Source organism: Pollachius pollachius (assembly GCF_949987615.1).
Source record: "Pollachius pollachius genome assembly, chromosome: 5".
Taxonomy (NCBI): domain Eukaryota; kingdom Metazoa; phylum Chordata; class Actinopteri; order Gadiformes; family Gadidae; genus Pollachius; species Pollachius pollachius.
In genome coordinates, this window is record NC_136938.1 from 15,708,042 (window position 1) to 15,734,345 (window position 26,304).

Here is a 26,304-nt window from a genome sequence, read left to right on the forward strand (position 1 = left end):
TATACATATATACACATATACATATATACACATATACATATATACATATATACACATACACATATATACACATATATACAGTGCCTTGCAAAAGTATTCACCCCCCTTGGCATTTTTCGTGTTTTGTTGTGTCACAACCTGGAGTTAACATGGATTGTTTGAGGATTTGCATAATTTAATTTACAGAACATGCCTACAACTTTGAAGATGTTTGTTTTTTTTATTGTGAAGCAAACAACAAATAGGACAAAATGACAGAAAAATTGCATAACTATTCACCCCCCTAAAGTCAATACTTTGTAGAGCCACCTTTTGCGGCAATCACAGCTCCAAGTCGCTTTGGATAAGTCTCTATGAGCTTGCCACATCTTACCACTGGGATTTTTGCCCATTCCTCCTTGCAAAACTGCTCCAGCTCCTTCAAGTTGGATGGTTTGCGCTTGTGAACAGCAATCTTTAAATCTGACCACAGATTTTCTATTGGATTGAGGTCTGGGCTTTGACTAGGCCATTCCAACACATTTACATGTTTCCCCTTAAACCACTCAAGTGTTGCTTTTGCAGTGTGTTTGGGGTCATTGTCCTGCTGGAAGGTTAACCTCCGTCCTAGCCTCAAATCACGCACAGAGTGGTACAGGTTTTGCTCAAGAACATCCCTGTATTTAGCACCATCCATCTTTCCCTCAACTCTGACCAGTTTCCCGGATTGGATTGACCAACACAGAGCTTGCGTGTTGCTGATGGATGTCATAATTTCTGTGTTCGTCAATCTACCTATCAAGTCTTGAAACAAAATGGCGTCGACGGGTGATCTACTGATGGTATTGTGTGTATAAAATGTCCTTTATAATAAACAATCTGTACACTTACAAAGTTCTCAATGCCTCGTTTTATATGTTAAGACCCTTATTATACTACCAAAGAAGTGTCGGGCTACTTTTAGCCTTTTAAGTGGTTTAAAATAGCGATTTAGTTTTTACCATAACCAGTGCCCCCATCGTTCCAAGTTTATAGCGTTTTGATAGAATCTGCTAAATACAGCCAACTGAAGAATGCGTCCATATGCGTTTTTTGTGCTCCAAAACGAACGTTTCAACTCGTTTTCATACAAAACATATTCCAAATCCATTTTACACCGGAATTACCCTTTAACAGATGAATTAACTTATCTAATATTTTATTAGAGAGAAAGCTTTTGTCAGAAATATGACTATGAACAATGCAATAATCAATGCAGATTTGATTACAACACAATATGGAAGTATGTAAAAAATTAGTTTCAGTTTTATTTTCTTTCTAATCTTTCTTTTCTATGTCATTAAAGAAAAAGCTGCTCTTGAATTAGGAGTTCTTGTGTCTGGCTGTGAGTTTGCGTGCATGCTATGCGTAGGCTGACTCACAATCGTGTCAAGACAAAACAGATTGGCCAATACACACTGAAGATAAATTAAATAATTTTTAAATTACCAAAATTATCCCTCTCTGGTGAACAGAATGTTGCAGCAGGCGAAGTAAAAAAAATTAAAAAATTATTTGGATTATTAATTTAGCTGAAATCTTTCTGGAGAGAATCGCGATGCATCGAAAAATCGATTATTTTTCCCACCCCTAATATACACACATACACATATATATACACACACACACACACACACACACACACACACACACACACACACACACACACACACAAACCACTAGCTCCTTGGTTTTTTCGGCATTCCTATAAGCTGTCTCGTCTCCACCAGTGATCAGGCCGATCACTGGCGTGTCATCGGTGAACTTGATCACTGTGTTGGAGCCATGTGTTGCCGTGCCGTCCTGGGTGTACAGGAGTAGAGGACGGGGCTTGAGACACAGCCCTAGGGACTGTGCGGATGGTCAGGGGGCGGAGATCTTGGAACACATCTTTACCACCTGTTTTCGATCCGACAGGAAGTCAAAGATCCAGTTGCATAGGCTGGGATCAATGCCTAGGTATGGTGTTAAATTACTATGGTGTTGAATTCTGAACTATACTCCACGAACAACATCCTTACATTGGAGTTCCTCTTGTCGAAGTGGGTGAGGGCTGAGTGGAGTGCTGTGGCAATGGCATCGTTTGTCGATCTGTTGTTCCGATTGGTGAGCTCCTCAAAGCATTTGCTCACTATGGGGCGGAGAGCAACAGGTCGCCATTTGGGCATGTTACCTTGCTCTTTTTTGGTACTGGGATGATGACTGAAGACTTGAAGCAGGTGGGCACTATGCCGTGGAGAGGGAGAGGTTAGAAATGTTTGTGAATACACCAGCCAGTTGGTCCGCACATGCTTTGAGCACCCGACCTGGTATCCCATCCGACCCAGCCTCTTTGCGGATGTTGATGTGTTTAAACACCACAGGCACATCCTCCTCTGCGATGACGAGATCGCTGGCTGTGTCCTCTGTGGAGGAGGTTCTCTCTAGGAGGTTGGTGGGGCTCAGCTCAAAGCGGGCGTAGAAGCTGTTCAGCTCATCTGGTAAAGAGTCATTAGAGACAGCTGTGCAGCTAGGGGTCCCTTTGTGGTCATAGTTTGTGTTTAGTCTCTTCCACATTCTGCGCGGGTCAATGCTGATCAGCTGTGACTCTATTTTCTTGCCATAGTCCCTCTTGGCTGCCTTGATCAGTCTTCTGAGCTTATAGCAGGCATTTTTTATTTCAGTCGTATCTCCGGTTTTGAATGCTATTGTCCTTGTAGTTGGTGCTGTTTTGTCGAAATTAATCAGTGGTTTCCGGTTTAGATACACAAAGACTGTTTTCGTGGGCACCACATCCTCCATCACCTTTCCTATGAGACCTAGCGTTCCTTCCGTGGTCTCGTTGACGTCACCACTGTTCTCCGCAGTCTCATTAATTGAGGCAAAACAGTCCTGGAGGACAACGTATGATTCGACAGACCAGCATCGGCTCGTGTGCATGATTGGTGGTGACGTTTTCAGCTTATGCTTGTAGGTGGGCACCAGGAGAATATAAGATTGGTGTGCGGAGCAGGGGTTTGTAAGTGTCGCGGAGCTGCGTGTAGGCGTGATCCAAGCATATTCCGCCTCCCATGTTTAATGTGTTCATAGAATTTTGCTTTCCTAAGCTCGGTTGAAGTCTCCAACCACTATGAGAGGGGCCTCTGGGTGTCTGTTCTGTGTTGCTGATAGTTCTTAAGTTCATTAGTTATCCTTTACTATAAGTTATGTGTATGGTGGTCATGTTGAGGTCACCCTCCAGTCTTTTTAATCAGTGTGTGTGTGTGTGTGTGTGTGTGTGTGTGTGTGTGTGTGTGTGTGTGTGTGTGTGTGAAGGCTAAGTGGGTAAAAGCTTGGCAGTGTTGGGGGGGTTTGTCTCCACGGATCTTGGAAAAATTAAGATGAACAAACAAGTCGGGGGGTGTAAAACCAGCCACTCAATAGAGGCCACGTCGACACGGATCGAGGTCAAGTGGAATTAGTCCAAGACTAATTTGATTTGGAGGACTGGGGATTGCCTCCAGTTCCCAAAGAATTCCATCTTCATTGTTTAAAGAATCACACACACTTCACTTATTTAACAGATCAATACCATTCAACGTTTGAAATATGATCAGTGTAGGTTAAAATTGGTGAGATTATTTTTCCTGCACACACACAATACAACAATCAAATTAGGTGTGGGAGAGTCAATTCATATTTTTTACTTTCTTTGTCATTTCAGTGCATCACTGTTAAACAATACTCTAGCACTAATATAGGCCTTATAGGCCTAACCATTATAGAAGCATCAGATATCGTTCACAGTCAGTATTCAGAGATTGCTGATTGGTCCCAGAGGGAAGATAAGCTAAATCGGGAAGCCACTGCATTTATTTATTTATAATTCAAAGAGGACTTGAAAATGCGTCTGTCGGGAAAAAGATTATCCACTACTTCAGTTTATCGACACCAGCACTGTCTTCAGGCATTAGGCCAATTAGCAACAGCATCAACTTCCATTGCCTTCATTTTCATTTCCCCTTTGGTGGTTGAAAGTAGTTCTATAGTGCAAAATAAACCTTTCCCAGAGTTGTAGTCAATACCGGGTTAACAGTTACCTGGCCCTGCCCCTGTAGCTGTACTGAGATCAAATACGACACACAGCGGTAAAACATTAGCCTGCCATCACCAGACAAATTGCACACTGCAATTAGTCTGGAACCGCTCCGTTAATTTTCGATTTCCAAAGGGCGTCAAAAATTGACCCCGAGCAAAATGCCTCTGGAGGCATAAGTATAGGCCTACAACGAACTGTAGCAACGAAACGGGTGACACAGCATTGAGCAAATGAAAATATTACATCTTCCTTCCCAACAAAAGTTTGAAGTGCAGTCGTTTCTTCTTATTTTAGTGAAAATATACTGTCCAGTTCATTTAATATTGTCTCGATAGCGGAATGATAATAGCATTCTATATCAGTGGCAGCCATCTTTGTTGTTGTGTAAAATGCCTCTACGGCGCCCTCTGCATCGTCATCATATTTATCCCGGATAAAATCATTATAGTTAATTTAATTTTAACGGTTGTGATTTGTCGGTCTATTAACATACCACGCAGAAATCTTCGAAGGGGATCCATCAAATGAAACATGAGCTTGAGGGATTTATTTGGTTTGCAATCTGGTAACCATAATGGGGTACATTACTAATCACCATGTGTTGTACAATGCACCACTATGTTTATGATGTCAAAGTGTTTATGCATTATTTATTTGTTACATTTTACCATCATACATTTATTGTCAGCTGTTAATTTTGGTGTACAATGGCAAAGAACAAATAGCAACAGCTAATAATCCTATAATATTCATTGAATTGATACACCTATAACACCTAAAAAACTACAAATAGTAACAGATAATACTAACACAATATACACAGGTTGCAATCTGGGCCAATGAAAATTATAAAATAATACTTCTGGATCAGCTTACCCTTGACCTCCCAAAATACTGCATTCCTATGGGGGAATACATAGGTAAATGTATGGATAATTCAACCCTTGATTCAGAACGTCTGAAATCTGAATTTAAGCATACTGCACTGTACAGGGTATGACATTAGGGGATTGGTTCAGTGTCCATGACAAAGATACCAATTCGTGCTGGACTAAACGAAACAGAGAGAGAGCGAGAGAGAGAGAGAGACTTCAGAAGGCGCCCTCCATTTATATATATGTATATATGTCAATATTTCCATTTTTGCAGCAGACCTCCTCAAAAACCGAAACAAATTTTTCGGGCTGCACAGAACAAAATGAAAAACAATGCATTTTGAATGAGAGCGTTTCTCAATCAATTTTCATGCTGGACTTAGTGTGCAGATAGTACAGTGCACCCTCTAGTTCTGTATGAGTCAAAACAACAAATGCATCTGTAGGTGTGCACCTAGAGTGTGCATATATTTCTTGATATGTAGCCCCTACGATAACCTTTCCCTCAAAATAGCCTCACCCACTCGCACCCATGAACATGGCCATAGGCCCGGCCAAACGAGGACTTGCATGCAGGTGCACTGGCAAATGGGAAGAGAGGAGAGGTCCCATGCTGACAGAGATTTCGGTACGATAAATCAGTTAAACAACAGTTTAGCTCTTAGTTATTGCGTGTGCTACATGTTTTAATCTGAGCTACGGAACAGTTACGGATTGAGTGGCGAGTGGAAGAGCGGAAGACTCCACGCCACCAGCACTGAAGATTCATCCGGTGATATATCATCAACAAGTATAGTTTGCATAGTGCGAGGCGACCGTCCTCGCTAGGTAGTGCAAAGTGTTGATTATTCAGCTATATTACTAGCCCGTTGCCAACATTGGAAGCTTATCACGCCAGAGAACGAAGAGCCAGCCAGTTCACTGCTACAGCCCGGGACGTGTCTGTGGCTCATCTCACCTGCTCTCTCCCTCTCCCTCTCTCACGCCACTGATTCACGCTGCTTTGGGTGAGTAAATAGGCTACCCTGCCACACATGACTACCATTCTCAAAGGACAGCAACGCGCTGGTGATGGACATGTTCAATTGGTGAACGGTCGGCACATACGTAACGTGGACAATCCGAACCAAAAGGAGCATTGAACTGAGAGTCGACATTGAGTGTTATGTGTATTGTGCAAAACCGTTTCTGAGGTTACAATTGACATACTAATGTTACTCTTGTGTGAATTGCATTCACGAGCATATGCTGTTGCTATTTGCATATAAGGTTTATATGCAGTGCATTGTATTAGAGATACATGCTGATAGTGTTGTTAAGCCAAACTGTGAAAGTGTTATTGAGCCACTCTGGTGAAGTGGATGTTGATATAAGATTTTGAACATTATATGGTGGTTACAGGTTGATAGGGTAACTATTCCTATATGCTTTACATTTGATTTATACGTTTATATTTATTTTTATTTTTCATTGACTTTTCTATTTCACTTAGTATAAGAAGACTAGTATTTAGTATAATAAAGAACCACTAATTTTTCAACTTTTATACTATTGCTTTTATTGTGGAGTTTTTCCATCTTCTCTGAAGTAGGGGCGTCTCATCCACTGGGCCCTATATTGCATCCAGCGCAATTGACTTTCTACACTGACGCATGTGTCGTTGCTAGTTTGCAACTGGCGCAGAGCGTTCTTTTCCCTCCACCGCCACGCGCCTGTAAATTAGAGAATGTTCTTGCGTCCCAAGGGGCGGTTCAGCGAAAGGAGGAGGCGTGTTCTGGCGCGGTCATTCCCTGGTGCTATTTTGCAGTTTCAGAAAACAATTGCGCCACAAACCAGGAAATATCTGGTTTAAAGTCAGTGGCGCGTTCTTAAGATGCTATTTTAAGGGCGCATGCATAATGACGCTTGTGCACCTCGCGCATACACTTTGCTTCTCTCATCTACCTAGCCACACATTCTTGGTACATTATTTGGGAAAGAACAGCTGATAGAGCGGTAATAAGTTGTACTTTTAAATCAATGCATCTGCAAACACCGTAAAGCAAAAACATATTTTCTTGACAGACATCGTGTACAAGCCCATAACTTTTAGGATTGATGAGTATTTGATTGTGAGAAAATATTGTTTTACCGCGAGTGAGTTAAAAAGAATGAATGAATGCGGGCGCGCGTGTGTGTGTATGTGTAAAATAATTAATGAAAGCGGGCGTGTGTGCGTCCATCTGTTTAAACACACGCAAACTAAACACGTAACGCATAATACAGTCCATGGCAATGTGGACGCATGCATATTAGGAACACAAGTCGATAACGATAATGCATACAATACTGGTAAGAAACAATGTTTGTTAATGTATTGCGTATGTATCATTAAATAGAACCACAGTTACCGCATATCATGTGTGTTAAGTTTTCTTTGCTGAAATTTATTTAAGGACTCAGTGTTTCTGAAGTTGTGGAAGAAAACGCTATTCCATGTGTGAATTAGGCCATATTATTTGGCCATCAACTGAGCCGTTTGAAATTCATGTGGTCATGCATCTGTCTCATCGGAGACAACAAACGCGCTGTCAAAATATCAACTCGTCAGATTCAAATGCGCTCATGGCTCTTAAAGGGGATGGGAGCTGGCACTCTCATTGGTTTAATGCACGTTACGCCCAAACCACACCTACGGCTAATTAGGCTACTTCAGACCAACTCTTTTTAGATTTGCGCTGGGCGCAAGAGTCATTTATGCGCCGGTAAAATAGCGACATCGCCATAGAACCGCCCACAAAGCTACTTGCGCTTGGCGCTTCTCACTTGCGTTTCAGATCATTAAAATAGGGCCCATTATCCATAAGGTATTTCTGGACAATGGCGAAAGCTTCGTTTATTGAAGAAAATGTCACACAAAAGTTTGTCGTCCTTCTTGGACGTCCTACATTGTTGATCTTTGCTCATTTTGCACGTTCTTTTTCCTTGGATTTATTAGCAGGCTACACTGTCAGGCTGCTATGAGGTCACAATGCAAACCTAGCTGCCGCGGCTATCGCCATCCGAGCTGCGCCGAACTGCAGCTTCACTACTCCACCGAACCGCACCCTCCGGTGGAAATGCACCAATTCTTTGTACTTTGCACTTTCAGAAATAAGACATGCTGAATTTTCAGTTTTATAACCGATTGTCTTATTTTGTTTACAAGTTACGGATAGAGTCTGGAGGTGATGTGGGGTACTTATTGTTTACTGTTTACACAGTTCAGGCTGTTGCAGCTAGCTCAGGGGAGAGACTGTATGAGACCAGGTGGTACAACCTGAGGCATGCACAATAAAAAATAATTGCCTTCTGCATTTTATTTTATTTTTTTCTCTTCAGTGTACCGAACTTGTACTGAACCGTGATGTCTGAACCGAGGTATGAACCGAACCGTGACTTCAGTGTACCGTTACACCCCTTGTCCATAGACATTTGAATTGGTCAAATTGACCAATTTATTACCATTTATTTATTACCATATTACCAACGAATTGGTCTATAACCTTGCACATCTAATTATAATACTTAATAACAAATAAAAGGGGCATTTTCTGTTTATGTCAAGTTGTCATGACAGAGACATCCTCTGGTAATTCAATCCTGGTTCATATCAATTTGTCATTATAAAGACATCCCCTAACAAATGTAATATCAACTTGTCATGACCAAGACAACTTCTTTCAATGTCACTGTGATTAATGTCAATGTAACCCAGTAGAAAATTGGGCCCTGTTCTATTATTTTATTTCCATATTATATACTTATTTCTCAAAGTTTCCCCTTTCTGTACTATTCCCTTAATTCTCATTGTTTACCAGTTGGGTTATTAAGCAGTCCATCTGTGATTTTGCTCATACTGGAGTCTGGAGGCTGTATCTAAGAATACAGACCTTCTAATGGGTAGAGGGAAGTAAGCCCCGCCTTTCAAGTAGCTGTGGTCAATGCGCAGCCAGAATGCTAACACCAGCAGACAAGGAAAAAGAGCTGAGAAAACGAGTCAAATTGTAGAAAGTGTCAGTTATAAAACTGTATAAAAAACGGAGTGGAAGTTGAAGGGAAACAAAACCGAAGTGAGAGAGAGGGAATTGATGACCAAGCGCCGGGAGTTTTATTATTTTCGGCTGAGTCTTGGCTAGGTTTTTTGGAGTCCTTGGAAACCCTTGAGAATCTGGATCGAATTCCCCTTGACAAAGGGGTGGCGAGCTAATGAAGATACCCCCTTATCCAAAGGAGTGGACCGATATCACCTGTGCCGAGGAGGATACCAATCTTCCTTTACATCCATCACTTGAGCATATCAGGTGAAAGCGCTCTGAAGCGCCATACATGACTTTTACATTTTGACTTCTGACTTGACATTCCCCTTTTTTGACAAAAGTATGCTGAACTGGCCGAACCAAGGAAATTAAAGGAACACTTTATTTTTGTTGACATTTTTCAGCCATTTTAATGGTGTTTAAAGACAATTGTTTCTGACCTAATGTTATGGTCTAAATTGTGAAATTCCTGAATATTCTTGATTGCACTGAAATCTATTTTGTTATTTTTTCTACAAGGTTGAATACATTTAATCTGAAAGTAACCTGTGGCTCCAGTTAATCATTGTGTTGTCATTTTATTCTTTCCCTCCTTACGAACCTAGTGACTAGTCCATATCTGAATACTCTACTGCCCACTAGGGTAACATCAACTTGTCATTATCAAGCCAACCCAAACAATGTAAACTTGTCATAACAACCGAATGACAATTAATGACCAAAGTCCAAAACTTTTATGACATGTTCATAACGTTTATGACAGTGTCATGTCATAGTTATATCAGTGTCATGTCACTCTTATGTAGACACCTTAGAATAAAGTGTTACCACACCATTCCCAAAGTGAAACATGGTGGTGGCAGCATCATGCTGTGGGGATGTTTTTCAGCAGCCGGGACTGGGAAACTGGTCAGAGTTGAGGGAAAGATGGATGGTGCTAAATACAGGGATATTCTTGAGCAAAACCTGTACCACTCTGTGCGTGATTTGAGGCTAGGACAGAGGTTCACCTTCCAGCAGGACAATGACCCCAAACACTCTGCTAAAGCAACACTTGAGTGGTTTAAGAGGAAACATGAAAATATGTTGGAATGGCCTAGTCAAAGCCAGTGTTGGGCAAGTTACTTTAAATTAGTAACTTAGTTACTGTTACTAGTTACTTCTTTCAAAAGTAACTCAGTTACTTTAAGTTACCCGTTACTTTCAAGGTAACTAGTTACTAGGGAAAGTAACTTCTTTTTCTAAATTATCTTATTGTGTTAATGTGGCAAAGGACCTCCCTAACTGGATAGCTAGGGAAGCAGCCAGTCCTCTGGCTTGCTTACACGTAAGTCCTATCCTACTACAAGCGCAATGTGCCGCCTAGTGACCTGAACGTGCCGTAGCAGTGTAGTAGTGTGAGTGCAAATAAATGAAATATTTCCATTGTTTCCAACTGTTTCAAACCCTCTACAAATGCACACACATTATTTTGGGGTTGATGTGGCATAGTGTTTGACAAAACAACTGTAAAATTTGATCATTGTACCCATTATCACTACGATGAAGCAGTGGATCAACAAAACACAACAAACAGTATGTTTTGAAACTTTTGATAGGCATATTTATTGTAGCCATTGAAACAGGTACAAAGTATAGTTTTGGCAGTGCAAAAATTAAACAGCCTCAGACCATTTAGCAACTGTAGGAATCAATAGTGCAAAACTGATACAATAGCTGTTTACAATGTAAAACACAGTGAGGTTTATCCATTCTTTGTAAGTTAACCTTAACTCAAAACAGCTAAACTCCACCAACTGGAGACCTCATCAATAATGATGGGCAAACTTAAAAGTATTTTCAGCCTCACAAAGAGAAACTAAATAAATAAAAAGTACTTTCAGCCTCACAAACAGTTAATGTTTAACAAAAATATTTCCTCCACTCTGGCCGTTTAGATAAATAAAACAACTGATGAAATCAATAATGGTGGATAAAGTGCTTTAGTAGTCTATGTTAGTATGTCTATGTCTATATCAGTCTTTGTCCATACATCTCCATCATTTGTTTAGCTGTGTCTGGGTTATAGACTGCAACAGGCTTTGTAAAATCAAGCTTTTGTTGTTTGGCTGGAGTGGCTTCTCCTTTAGCGTCGGCGGAGCTGACGTTAGCAGCAGCATCACCTGTGTTACCTTCAGGGTCTTTTTCAACTAGCTTGGTAGATGCCTGTTGTTTCTGAAGATGTTTCATCAGATTAGAATTGCTAGTTTATGATGTGGCTAGAGTTTTCGAACCTCCACAAAGATGACAGGTCACCAAAATATTCCTTATGTCTTTTACTGTCAGAAAGGAAAAATAATGTGCATATTTCCATGAGAGAAATACAACGCCTGGACCGTCGTCGACTGCCGCCATTGTTTTAATTCATTTACTTGCGCGTCGCTGCGTCACGTGACTCACGTCCACCACGGAAACTGTAGTCCTGGGTTATGCACGTGAAGTAACGAATAACGAGCCTGTTTAAATCGCAGTAACGATTAACGCGTTACTGATTTTGACAAAGTAATTAGTTACAGTGCTCGTTACCGCAAAAGTAACGTAGTTACTGTAACGCGTTACTTAATAACGCGTTAGTCCCAACACTGGTCAAAGACCTCAATCCAATAGAAAATCTGTGGTTAGACTTAAAGATTGCTGTACACAGGCGCAAACCATCCAACTTGAAGGAGCTGGAGCAGTTTTGCAAGGAGGAATGGGCAAAAATCCCAGTGGTTAGATGTGGCAAGCTCATAGAGACTTATACAAAGCAACTTGCAGCTGTGATTGCTGCAAAAGGTGGCTCTACAAAGTATTGACTTTGACTTTAGGGGGATGAATAGTTATCAACATTGACTTTTTCGGATATTTTGTCCTGTTTTTTGTTTGCTTCACAATAAAAACAAAACACATCTTCAAAGTTGTGGACATGTTCTGTTAAACGATGCAAATTCTCAAACAATCTATGTTAATTCAAGGTTGCAAGGCAACAAAACGCGAAAAGTGCCAAGGGGGGTGAATACTTTGCAAGGCACTGTATATCAGAAATGATTAATTACTTTATTTTAGTGAAGGGGGTAAAATATGACTTGAGTCCCTGAATGACGTGATGTTAAAATATCTATTTAGTACCAGGAAAAAAAATAGTTGAAATAAATTATATAAATCACCAAATGTAGAGGTTATTTGGTCATTCAATTCCATTCAATTAAATGAGATTTGCTGCTTAGTCCAGCAAACAGTGGATAGGAACTTGAAGACACTCAGCATTACATATACGTACACACTTGTTAAACACATGCACATTAACAAGTCACTGCACCATCTGTTTTGTTCTCCAAGTTTATCCTCACAATTAGTGAGGAAGTCATAGTATTTCTCCTAAACATCCGTCTGTACCATCTGAGGACACTTTCCTAACATAAAATGTAGCCTCCCTTGTCCTTGAGATTTCTAGCAAATGCGGTTATTTCCTTTTTAATTACATTTTTATGTAAAAATATTCTTAATGAATGGACCAGACACTAAAAACAACATTTGAATAATTGAGCAGTTTGCTGCATTGATTAACTTTGTTGCATTAATTATTGCAGTGTATAAGCAATTAATGGAATAAACAATCAAGCACAAAGAAATGCCTTAACCGCATAGAAAACATTATGTCCAAAATAAATGATGACTATTTTGTTCATGACGGTTCACCTGATGTCTTCTGCACTCTGTTACCATCACTTGTACTGCATTGGTTCACATGTGTAACATGCGCGGACGCGTCATCACTGAACCTTTAATCATCAGGAGTTGATGTGCATCCGCCGGCCGTCACATACTCCTGCTTCTGGTTGTCAACACTTTAATTTGAGTGTAGTTTGTTAGAAAGGTCAATGCCCCCCTTAAGCTAGTAGTGAGTGAAATGCACTGTGAGAATGCCTATTCCGGGTGAATGCACCTGACTGTGTTAGCCAATTTCGATTTAAGTCTGCATCTGGCTTGATTCTATCCAATAAGCACTCTTCCCTGATGGGTTTGGGGGAATGCATCTCCTTGGGAAGTGAATGCAACATAATGATATTAGACAAAGTTATGAGTGTGTCTGAGTTTCATCTTATATCACCTCTGTGGGTGATCAAAGTTTACCAAGGCCATGGTTATGGCAATGACTCTCAGCCTCTCCATGATGTGCTGGTTACAAACAGGAGCTCCTTTAGGAGCAGACTGATACCAACACAAAATGCCACAGGAAATCCTTTCTCCCTCTGGCAAGCAAACTGCCAAACTAATTTACCTCAGCCAGAGAGAGACACAGCAGAGGCACAGAGGTGTTCTCCATTTCAGCTCTGTTCTGCATTAAATCTTCCTATATCTTCGACTTTACTCTGAATTACTATCTCTCAGTGGATTAATGTCATTCACACCTCTCTGACTTATGCGGACACCATAAGAGTCTAACAGGGACTTTATGTTGAATATCATGGACAAAAATCACTGAAAATTAATTTGCCAACTCTGTGATCCTTATGGGTTATCTGTGATATTTGGACATTGTTAATTTGGACTTGTATATTTGGATTTCCAAATGTCCATTTGTCTCTAATGTATTGCCCTTACTGTAACTATTACTTTTAACATTATGTGTATACACTTGAATTGCATCCTACTGATAACTAGTCAAGTCAAGTTTATTTTGTATAGCCATTTCATACACAGAACGGCAAATCAATGTGCTTAAAGATAAAAGGAAGTGCAAACTGTTTTTATGTACAAAACATTAGATTTATATAAAAAAAAGATTAGCTATAAAAGCATAAAAAGTGCAAAACCAAATGTGTACACAATATATACAAATATAAATAGTTAAAAGGGCATAAAACATAAAGCACAAACCATTCAACATGAAACAGGAATTAGCCAAAGGCTGTTGAGAACAGTTCTGTCTTAAGTTTGGTTTTAAAACTTTTGACAGTTCGGGCATGCTTTATATGTTCAGTGAGTTGATTCCAGAGACAGACAGCACGGTAGCTAAAAGCAGCTTCACCTTGTTTTGATCTAATAGTTGGTTTGAGGAGTAGATTTTGTTCCTGTGATCTTGGAGGCCTAGGTGGATGGTATTTCTGAAGCAGGTCAGTTAGGTACTCAGGTCCTCACCCATTAAGTGACTTGTAGACCAGCAACAGTGCCTTCAATTTTTAAAATGAACTAGTTCAGTCAAACGTTCATAATTTAAATTTTTGAACTAAGTTCACAGTTCCAAAAATGAACTTGTTCATAGTTCTTTTTTTCAATATGTTGCTGTGAGCTATTATTTTTTTCCCGGTATTTTGAACATTGACACCCCTTTCTGGTTTGTCTAGGATGAAATAGAGTGGTTGAATCAAGTATCGTAGCGAAATACAGTTTCTGTCGTGTTTTATTGCACATTAAGCGCATTTTGTAAATCCCGTTGATTTCTGTAGGAAGACTCATGGCTCGTTGGCCGGAAACGGAAAGGGGTGGTGTTCACGTTTGGTTGTAGTCTTTTCGCTCGGTTCTAGCCCTACTGTTGGGACGGAGAACCGAGCGAAAAGACTACAACCAAACGTAAACAGCCCCCCTTTCTGTTTCCGGCCAACAAGCAATGATTCAAGGAGGTATTCTAGTCCGCTGATCGAGCCAGAGAGCTAACGTTATGGATTGTACATATTTATAATTACAAATTCATCCCAGCCTTTATACCACAGATACTCTAGGGTCTATAGCATATAACCACTTTGTCTGATTACATTTTAATTCATTTTTCACAATTTCTCTTGTGAAAAAGAGAAATTGTGACGGTCTATACTTTCAACATAAAGGGCCCTATCTTGCATCCAGCGCCATTGACTTTCTACGCTGATGCATGTGTTGTTGCTAGTTTACAACTGGCGCAGAGCTTTCTTTTCCCTTTCACCACCACGTGTCGGTAAATTAAGGAATGATCTTGCGCCCCAAGGGGCAGTTTGGCGAAAGGAGGAGGCGTGTTCTGGCGCAAACGTTCCCTGGTGCTATTTTGCATTTTCAGAAAACAATTCCGCCACAAACCAGGAAATACCTGGTTTAAAGTCAAGGGCGCGTTGTTCAGATGCTATTTTAAGGGCGCATGCATAATGTTGCTTGTGCACCTCGCGCATACGCTTTGCTTCTCTCATCTATCTAGCCACACATTCTTGGTAAATTATTTGGGAAAGAACAGCTGATACAGCGATAATAAGTTGTACTTTAAAATCAATACATCTGCAAACACCGTACAGCAAACACATTTTCTTGATACAGACATCGTGTACAAGCCCATAACTTTTAGGATTGATGAGTATTTGAGCGTGAGAAAACATTGTTTTACCGCGAGTGAGTGTTAAAAAGACTGAATGAATGCGGGCGCGTGTGTGTATGTGTAAAAGAATGAATGAATGCGGGCGCGTGTGTGTGCGTCCATGTCCATCTGTTTAAACACACGCAAACTAAACACGTAACGCATAATACAGTCCATGGCAATGTATATTAACGGGGGGACACATGCATATTAGGAACACAAGTCGATAACGATAATGCATACAATACTGGTAAGAAACTGTTTGTTAATGTATTGCGTATATCATTAAATAGAACCACAGTTACCGCATATCATATGTGTGTTAAATTTTCTTTGCAGAAATTTATTTGAGGACTCAGTATTTCTGAAGTTGTGGAAGAAAATGCTATTCCATGTGTGAATCAGGCCATATTATTTGGCCATAAACTGAGCCATTTAAAGTTTGAAATTCATGTGGTCATGTATCTGTCTCACCGGAGACAACAAACGCGCTGTCAAAATATCAACTCGTCAGATTCAAATGCGCTCATGGCTCTTAAAGGGGAAGGGAGATGGCACTCCCATTGGTTTATTGGACATTACGCCCAAACCACACCTACAGCTAATTAGGCTACTTCACACCAACCCTTTTTAGATTTGCGCCGGGCGCAAGAGTCATTTATCCGCCGGTAAAATAGCAACATCGCCATAGAACCGCCCACAAAGCTACTTGCGTTTGGCGCTTCTCACTTGCGTTTAAGACCGTTAAAATAGGGCCCAAAGTGTACATATTTATAATTTGAAATTTGTCCCAGCCTTTATAACACAGATACTAAAGGGTCTATAGCATATAACCCCGTTTTCTGACTACATTTAATGTAACAGTAAGCTGACAACACCGCAATTGCAAATTAACCACACGGAGATAACCATGGCAACCGGTCAAACAAATTTTCTTTTTGCAATCATTCTGCGTGCGCTTCCGTCGTGTTGATAAACAAATAACTCCCCTATTGAACAAAGTTAAACCGAGTGAGCGGGCCGTTCACAGACACCAGAATGAACGAGTTCACGGTAACGTTCATCAGGCAGTAATACAGTACATTCAGATCACGTTCGCCCAAAATATGAACGAGTTCATGAACTATCGTTCAATGAACGTGTTCAGGCACAACCCTGCCAACCCCCCATTTGGGCCCCTTCCTTACTTGTGACCCAGCTCGTGGGCGACGGTGAAGGCGAGAGGGAGCCCAGTGTCCTCGTTGATGCTGCAGCTGCGGTGCGGCTGACACATGCCTGCCACATGGGACAGACCCAGCGTCTCACAGGGCTTGTTGATGGATGTGCAGATATCCTTCCTGTCAAGAGGGGGGCAGGACAGGGCAGGGGTGTGACAGGAGCAACAGTAAGAAAAAAAAAAAAAATTGGCTTTTTGCTCTTTTGCTTTTTATTCGACCCTATCTCATGTTTTATCGTTGCACTGTCACAAAGAACAGCTATTTGCGACTGAAAGGCACGGTGAGAAAAAATCTCTCTCCATGCCAACAGCAACTCTAAATGTTTGAAGACGGACAGCTTATCCGCAAGATTAACTTTAGTCAGTGGTTAATTTTAGCCGGTTCCTGCCGGAACAAGATCCGGCACCTCTTAATTTTGGCCTCCCTGTGTTCCGGTACTTATTTGGGCAGATACGGTACCTCTCATAAGAAAAATAAAAACATGTTTAAAATAATACGCATACATTAATTTACAGAACAAATCCCAATAATTTCATGTTGTTTATTAAGATTTAACGTCATTTGAAAGTGTCGGAGATCTGTTGACGCACTGAAAAGCTGCGGGCCAACAAACCACGCCGACACTTTTGAAATTCGCCGCATCTGAGGAGCAGAGAGGAAAAAACGGTTACCATGCATGACCACATGCGTGTGCGCCACGCACAAGTTAAGAGAAATTATGATAAATTAAAAATCAGAGCAGGATTGTGAACGTTTACAATATCTCATGTAAATTTACAATGGGCAAAATGTGTCAGCGTTGGCCGACTAACTAAGTTGGAAATTGATGCTGCATGCCTCCTCTTTGCAACGGATTTGTTTAAGATATAAAACCATTTAATTGAACATACACACAATAAAAGACATTTTCGTTTTTAAATAAATATTTGGAAACGAAAATTCATGTTTCCCGCAGTGTGCCTCTGGTATTGAGCGGGTCTGCAGGATCGCACTCTGCACAACCCAGTCGGTAAAAAATTCACGGTCACGCACGACTCACGGTCACGCACGACTCGTGGTGATGGCAACTTTCTCCGCTAAGGACAAGATCACACGGAGGCAGGCTGCTGCTTCGCTGTACATTTTCTCCAGCCGCACCGTCATAGTTTGGCGACATGGCACTGTGTAATCCGCCTCGAGAAATGCGATCAGATCGTGAAGGACTAACACGTCACGTCTCTGGCAAAGACTGCCGCATTTAAAATAGCATGCATATGCATCAGTTATATTCTAAATTTAATTTACAGAGCAATTCCTGTGAGTATTTAGGTTAACTATATATGAGACTAGGATTAGTGTGTGTCTGACGGGGGGTGGCCCTCCGTCGTGATGTCAGTCAGCCATCACGACGGACGATTACATCGTCCATCGGCACAAGCCAGTAGTAGGCAGTGTACTTTTTTTTTTTGTTCCATTACCTCTAACCCCCGTACTAAGTCGCCGGATCCACCCCCCTCTGTGTTCCGGGACCTCCCACTTTACAAATTAAGCACTGACTTTAGTCATTATGTTGCATGGCGGCCGTCACCGGAAATGTATAATATCTTTACACGCATGGATTCAGGCTAATCTGGGAGTGCAGGGAGGATCTAAAAAATAAAAAAAACGTTGCTTTTATGTTCACTAATCAGGAGATGGGTCTCCATAGCAAGGAGGTTGTTCAGTTTAACAGCTTTTATCTGTCGATTCACCACAATCACAAACCAGGACTCTTTTCCTTTTATTTCTTCTGGTCTGAAAATGTTATCTGAATATCCCACCATTTTCCCACAATGCCGATGACCATATTGTTTTCCCATCTTAAAGACTTTGGAAAAAGGTATTTGTAGTGGGAGTAAATTGGCCCAGTAGAATACATTTGGATAAGCAGTTATAAAAGTCAAGTACATATTCCCTCAATAACCTCATGTCTAATCTATCCTCTTAGAAAATATAGTGTATTATAGCGTTGGCTGGTTAAAACATTGGTATGCAGGGACCTTTTACAGTATTAGTTTGACTAAGTTTTCGTTCATTTATTTGATTAGGAATGGCTTAAATTAATGTTAGCTGCCATACAACTGCCAACAGCCTTCGATACGCCTGAGGTGTATCAGTGTACTTTGATTTTACTCACTCTGATCTTTTCGTTCCTATAATTGTATTGGACAGAATGTAAAATGCCCTCCACCCCTAAACTAATGATTTATCTATTTAAAAGATTTTGTCGGTTTGTTAAGACCCCAGGTAAATTGTTGACATTATCAACTAACCCAGCCACCATCTTCTCACAGAATTGACTGTTCAGTGCACGGCTCAGTCTTTGAGCATGAGCAGTGACAAGTGAACACAGAATGAAAGCTATGAGGGCCCTATTGCAGAAAGCAACCTAGCCATGGCAGTTTGTATGCACTTACCTTGGATGGACAAAACAAAGTCAATTCTGTTGGGATATAAAGGTTTTCTATCGATGCTCACTTCCCAATTTCTAAAGGTGTCTTCAAAGTAAGATGAGGAGAGTTGAACAACCACAATGGCTGATTTACCTCTGGACATGGACAATGTTAACAATTAACCTTGAGTCTTAACAAACCGGCCAATTCCTTGAAAATTCAATCAAGCATTGATTTTGTTTTTCCAGGAGTCCAACCCTTTTGTAAAGGTGAAAATACAGCATCCTATATTTGAATATTATTCAGCCTTAAAATCTGTATTAACTGAAAATACCAAAGCCAAAATAGGTTATGATTAACAAAACCATGCAACTGATGTGAAAGGTTTGTCACAAGACCTGGTGGAACAAACATCCTCTATAGCTGAGCCAATTGTTTGCTATAACAATTTTTCATGAATCACAACTAAATCTGTACATACAAATCGTCCCTGCATATTAATTAGGAAACCACGTTCTATGTATACATTCTATGTACAAAACAAAAACATTTAAATTATAAAATAAACTGACTAGGTCTGAGGTGTATAGAGATGACATGTATTTGGTTAACACCTTAAATAAACAAACAGACTAACGGTTCCAATCCAAATTTCCTTTCCATCATCCACCACTCAGCACGCACTTTAGGAGGGAAGAAAACGACGGAAATTCAAACAATAGAAATAGCTGCTCCGGACCAACGCAGTGTCATAGGTTTGCTTTCAACATTGTATTCCCTACGGTGTGCTGTGACTCAAACACTCTGGTACACAATATCAGACACTGTTTTGTTCCTTAGGTGAACTATTTTGGGCTACCACGTTACCATGACGGTACGACCATTTTGTATATTTTTGAATTATTATTCATATTTCTATATTATATTGTATATATAATTTATATTACCTTGGTTTTCTATTCATCTTATTTGTGTATATGATTCAGGGTAAATATGTATAGATTCTTAGCATCCACCTGCAGCTCTTTTTGCCCAACTCCTTGTTCCCTCACAGATACATTGCTGTTATTTTAGTTGCTGTGGTTCTGGTGGTTGTGGTGTTTGTTGCGTACCTTGTGAGAAGCACAGCGACGTCATGGTGGAGTGGGTGGTCGTCTCCCTTCATGTTCAGTCCTTTCTGCCACTTGCAGAAGCTGCTCAGGCTGCTGTCAGCATGGTGCGTGATTTTGAGCTCATCCTAGCAACAGATTACATGGAGGGGAAAGGATGTATCAACTGCATGAGGAGTTCAGAGACAGTGAAGGAGTCATTAAGCACGGGTCATTATTGTTGTTGAATAAAGTGAACCGAAATTGCTGAATTTGTAAGGGCAAGTCGATGTTGCTGAAAACAAGAATACATTTAATAGTCCTTTATTTTCAGGCTTCTAATAGGAATATACTATTTTTGGTATTCAGCTCTGTAAGTCTGGGCCATTCTTGAGCTGTATTAATTACCTTGCAGTGCGAGTGTGTTTGCGCTGTGTGGTGCATGAGCGTGTGTGAATGTTGATAAAACACGATAACTAAATACATGCTGGAAATAAAATACTGCCAGCAAAATATACTCTGATGCTCAGTTAGCCAACACTTCAAACTCAGAATAAATGCAACTATAGCCGTTACCGCTGACCCACAATTGATCAGGAGAGGCTAATTTGGAATCATGAGGAGGATGCGTTCATCACATCCTCTGTCTAGAGTCACTTTTTCTCTTTCCCAACTCACTATTTAAATTGTCTCTATGCTCCCCCACACATCTATCTTTGAGCACATATGTTTAATTCATTTCCCCTTTGTTGTTTTCTTGCTGTGAACTCTACATGGGTGACACATTGCCTGTGTGTGTGCCTGTGCGTGTGTGCCTGTGCGTGCACGCGGTTGCATGCCCATGCGTGCACGGTTGCATATGCCTCTGCGTGTCCACACAATGCATGTTTGCATGGTTTTATGCATGTCACACCCTCACTTCGATTAGGTTTTGAACTCAGGATTAAAGAAGAATTACTAAAGCAGACTGCAGAAACATCTCTTCCCACACTGAGCGATGCTTGGAGCCATGCTGCAAGCATCGCTGGAATGGGGAAGGTGGGGGAGGGAGTGGGTGCTGGACAAATGATACATTCCGGCAGACCGTAACCACATTATATCTCATTTTCAAACCCTTCTACCGGGCGCACATGCCGGGAAATCAATGATGTCAAAATAATCACATAATTAAATGTATTTAATTTGTTAACCCACTCCCGACAAAATACATGTAAGGAGATGTAAAGATCATTGACGAGAATTTCAAAGAAACAAGACTTTGGATTGGATGATTGCATTCGTGATCAGTTCAATACATCCCCCCCAATATAAGTAAATGCTGTTTGTCAAACTATAAGAGACTGTTTCTATTGGGTGATTGTTTTTCCCCATCATAGTTCTTATAAAACCCTTACCCCCAGTGCAGTGATTAGACAGTCGACTGGCTCACCACTGTTGCTGGATAGATAGGCTATTATTTGGTGATATTTGGTAACCCTTGTTTAGCAATTGAGGAACGGCTTTATCACATATATAGGGTTAGAGGGTTAAATAAAGCAGGAAATATGCTGAATGAAATATCAAATTGGGGGCTTAAATACACTAAATACAAAACTCATTGAAACGTGCTATCAATAACCGTGTGTTTCTATCATTGAATCACTGATCATAAATCAGTGATTCACATTGATTTATGACTTGGTGTGGGAGATGGTGTGGGACTTCAGACCATAAGTGAGTACCTGCGCCTCTGCCAACCAACTCAACTCATAAATTGTAGCCTTAGGGCTTATTCAGATCAAATTCAGGAGATAACCCTGAGCTGCGATGGTTGGGACCACATGGGAATGCAAAAAAAGACGCAGCTGGCCTGCAGCGATGAAAGAAACGTATGAAACGCCACCTGAGGTTATATTGCGATGGCCAATCACGTAAGTTGATAATCAGACTGGAAAATGCCAATGGGAAAAATAACCTTATTTACCTTGTAACGCTAGCATTGTAGCATTCCGTAAATTACCAAGCAAGTGTGGAGATAGAAGAGACTGATTGCCGCTGTGTTGTCCTTTCCAAAACTCTATAACCTTAAACATGACATCACACAAATGGGCCATGAAGTGACACATCGCAGTCTGTGGGAATCGCTGCAATGCCTGATTTGGTCTGAATGAGGCCTTAAGATGACATGAATTATGCGTTTTCTTTCTTCACTGTGATTGAGCAAGGAACTAGCCATTGTATCTAGCATGGTATAAGATAAATAGTGCTATGCTTAAAGGAAATGTTCTGTTCTCTGTGTAATGATCATATGGACGGATTGCCTCCTCTTTCTAACGCCCTAGGCAATAATCTGAAACAGAATTTGGCCTCTACAGATAAAGTACACTAAATCTAGTATATCTCTCTCAGATGGTCCATCACAGGGAGTTGTCATTAAAGGGACCTTATGCTATCAACAGTGGATGGTAATTACTAATTACAAGCCATACAAATACATACATTGATTTCCAGCTCATCAGCATCCCAGCAACCCCGTGGTGTTCAAATAGACAACCTTTAACTTATGCAGTAAGGAAGCAAAGATTTTTTTCTTTATACCTCCTCCTCCTCCAGTAGGATGAGACGAACAACCACGATATGGATGGCGTTTCCGATGCTGGCATCGTGGAAAAGTCCGGAAACCTGAAACACAAGCGTGACACATTAATAATGAAACATGTGAGTGTTGCAAATAGAAAAGAAAATCCAACATAAAAACGCAAAGCAAAAAAGTAGGCCTCAATAAAAAATAAAATAATAATAATATTCAGTCCGCATGCACTCGGTCGGAGTGTTTGGCTCAAGGTTTCTTAAGGCTGTTTATCCGTGACAGGACTGCAAGTGTGAAATATAATTGAACCATGTCTTGGTGCATAGTCATGCATATCTTAACATCATGATGTTGTCAAGTAGTATTATTAATAATATACTTGGTAGTTGTAGTACACTTCCACAAATTAATACAAATACAAAAAACGTCAACAGAGGAGATGAATTGTAAATAACTACCGGGCTGCTGCTCCCAGGTCCCCTGGGGTTTAAACATCCTTAGAGGTGGCCCTTTGTAGCTTACTCGCTCAAGATTATTAATAATTACTTGCGTTCAGACCTTCAACTTGTTCTCAATAAAAATCCTACTTCTCCCATAGGCAAAATGATAACAGTGAAACAGATGAATCAATGAAAAGGCAAGAACACTGTCCAAAAGTAATTTGGTTGCGTAGAAATATGTGGAATATGTTTCTCTGCACAATGCGTTGAATGTTTTATGTGAAATGGAAAATGGTTTGCAAGCATTTTAATATTTGTCAAGGTCAAAACGAAAGGGTGAAGGACTCAGGAACAAAACTGTTAAAGACACAGAGGGCAACAGACGTTTCATTTCCTGCTAAGCCTCAGACTTGATGTCAGACTTCCTGTTACTCCAACTTCACTTCAGATTCTATTGTGCTGAGAGGAGGCAATTCGTAGATGACACGGAAAATAAAACTATTTTTGAACATCCATAGTTAAATGTTTGGAATGATCATGTTTTTAATTTGTTTATATGTTACAGATAAACAATGCCTAATGACATCCTCAGCATACTAATATAATAACAATGATTTAATAGAAAGTAAACAAAATTATAACTGTGGACTCCCTCTAGAATATTAGATTATGCCAGTGAGGGGGACCAAACTCATCCGAGACAAGCATGCCAGCATTTTCCATGTTTTACTCACTATGCCCTCTCTAGTAAATTGCTGAATGGCATCACACTCTTTTGTTCCATCAGGAGGTCCAAATAACATACACTTGACTTGGCTAGAAAATTTGCTTTGTGATTTCTTCGTAGAATTTCATAAAAAATGCATGCAGTATATATATAAAAAAATAATAATCACTGAAAATCCATGTCTTGCTGAAAACTTGAGGAAATCAGTGCGTTCAAACCCTTTGATTATTTAAACAATCAATCTGTAACACGCTTGCTAATGCATGCCCACCTCTGCTGTTGTTGATTCCCCTCAGACCTTGGGAAGGTTGAAAGCATGAGGAGATATAAAGGTTGAGCTGAAGAGCGGAATTATACCATCCAACAGGTGTTTCACATAGACTGACTGAGGTCTCAAGGCCTGTTACATTATCACTGAAAATAGCTTCCTCAAGTACATTATGGAAGCATTTGGTTTAAGTTTAGCTTTAAGAGCTATTAGCTAATGTTAATGTTTTGCAATTTGATAGAAATGCCATAGACATCTGTAAGCTATATGTGAGGCAAATGCACTGTGGGAATAACCATTACAAGATGACTGCGCTGGCCTCTGTATGAGCCCATTTCGATTCACGACTGCTCCCGGCTCATTTCTGCTGAGCAGAGAGAGAGAGGACATTTTTTTGGAAAATTAATTTGGTTTAATTTCGAAATCTTTCGCTCTTCTGCTCTTTTCTGTTCTGTCTCTCGCTCTTTACAACTCTCAAATCATACCTACAGCAGCCTTAATGAGGCAGTCCACTGATTACACATTGAGAATCATGTTGGGGAAGTGGTTGCACATTTCCAATACAATCGGTGTATCTCGTTTAATCTAATAATACATTGTTTGCAGGTGAAACAAACCACACTATTTGCGTCACTTTACTTCAGTTTTTTCAATGAATAAAAAAAATGATATAATAATAAATAACACAGCGCCACCTTTTAAAACCCCTTCCCCCAGAGTAACTGCAAATGCATTTCTGGTGAAGTTGCCAACATGGCAAGTGCACTAGGGGATACTTTCCTAACTGCTGCACATCTCGCCTGTTGCCTCATTAGTTCAAGTTTAAGTACTCACAATATTCATGACGGCGAGCACGTAGCTCTCCACTCCCTGGCTCCCGTGGTACTCCACCATCTTGTGGTCAGCCACTACCAGCGTCTCCACCCATTTCTCGGTGGTGACCGACCTCTGGCGAACTCTCCTTCCTCTGCGGGCGCTGCGCCGGCTCTCCCATCGCCGCCGCTGCCTTTCCGTTTCCTCAAGACCTCCGTGAGGATCTACGCATGGCCGCCAATAAACAACTGTTTGAAGTCATTGATACCCAGTTTGAAAACCCCTCTCTCATGAGGCATGGCGTTTTATACATAATATGAAGATTTTGGCCTGAGCATATTTCTATCATATTGCACCTGTAAGAACATTTCAATTCGAATGGACTTTTCTCTGCAGAAAATGCCCGTTCAAAACAATCTAAAATCGTTCCGTTCCTCACAAAGGCTCTAGAAGCAGATTTACTAGCCAGGTGCTTTATTTTAGCACCCTTATGGTAATTCATCAGAGGGGCTATGCGTTAACACAATGATATTTAATAGCAATTCCCTTTGCTGCAATGGAAAAACCTTGCCATGATCCATCGACTGTATATGGTAACGTCGAAAAAGAGATTACTGCATATGCTTCTCTAGTATGAAGTCTAGATAGACTCCTAACGTCCTTGTCCACACAGAACACAGAGCAATTTGGGACGGGGGCCACTAGTTTACAAATGGGACTCCGGAGCACGAGCAAGAGAGAGCAAGGGAGAGAGCGTGAGCAGGACAGAGAGCGTGAGCAAGAGCGAGCGCGAAGGCGATAAGACAGTGAGAGTGCGTGGGAAAGATTGCATTGTGCTTGTCATCTGGTGGTGTGGTGAAGGACACACACACTGGGTGTGTTATACCTTGGACGCCGCAGGTGCTGTTGCCGTCAGCCTGCCGTGTCCCTGAGGCGGGTCGCTCTGCGGGGCTCTGGTAGAGTGGGCTGTGGCGCTTGGAGACCAGATGAGCCTGCGGTTCCTCGGAATCACTGGAGGTCCGTTCGACTGGCTGGATGAAGAACTCCTCTCCAGAGACCGTGAACAGCCCTGTCTACGCACGACAGAGGATTATTCTAGTGTGTATTTGTGTGCATTTGTGTGTTCCCCAAGAGCAAATTGAAACAGCTGGTATTTCTTAATCCGAGCGCTTCTCATACCTGTGGCCGCTAAAAGCGCTTATTGCCTCAAATTCCCCCACTCATACAGATTTTGATGCGGTTTCAACCATTCCATGCAACAGACAGCTTTTCGCTGTTGCCTTGCATGCACGTGCTGGTGGAGTGTGTGTGGATGATGAATGGTTTAAGCAGCCTCACCTGGCTCGAATCAGATTGATTGGACTCTGGGGCTGGTTGAGGCTGAAACCTGTTGTGCATTGAGCAATCAATGCACAACAGGTTA

The 26,304-nt window shown here is 40.9% G+C and overlaps 1 protein-coding gene across 1 annotated transcript in view; it reads right to left on the minus strand.

The window, feature by feature from the left end:
* adamts7 (a disintegrin-like and metallopeptidase (reprolysin type) with thrombospondin type 1 motif, 7) overlaps nucleotides 1-26,304 on the minus strand; it is a gene marked incomplete at its 3' end in the record, with an annotated part of 100,288 nt that overhangs the window by 64,306 nt on the left and 9,678 nt on the right. Inside the window, 5 exon segments of the mRNA XM_079736330.1 lie at nucleotides 16,536-16,685; nucleotides 20,089-20,213; nucleotides 22,642-22,725; nucleotides 24,903-25,105; nucleotides 25,768-25,954. Of these exon segments, the coding sequence (XP_079592456.1) occupies nucleotides 16,536-16,685; nucleotides 20,089-20,213; nucleotides 22,642-22,725; nucleotides 24,903-25,105; nucleotides 25,768-25,954 (749 nt within the window).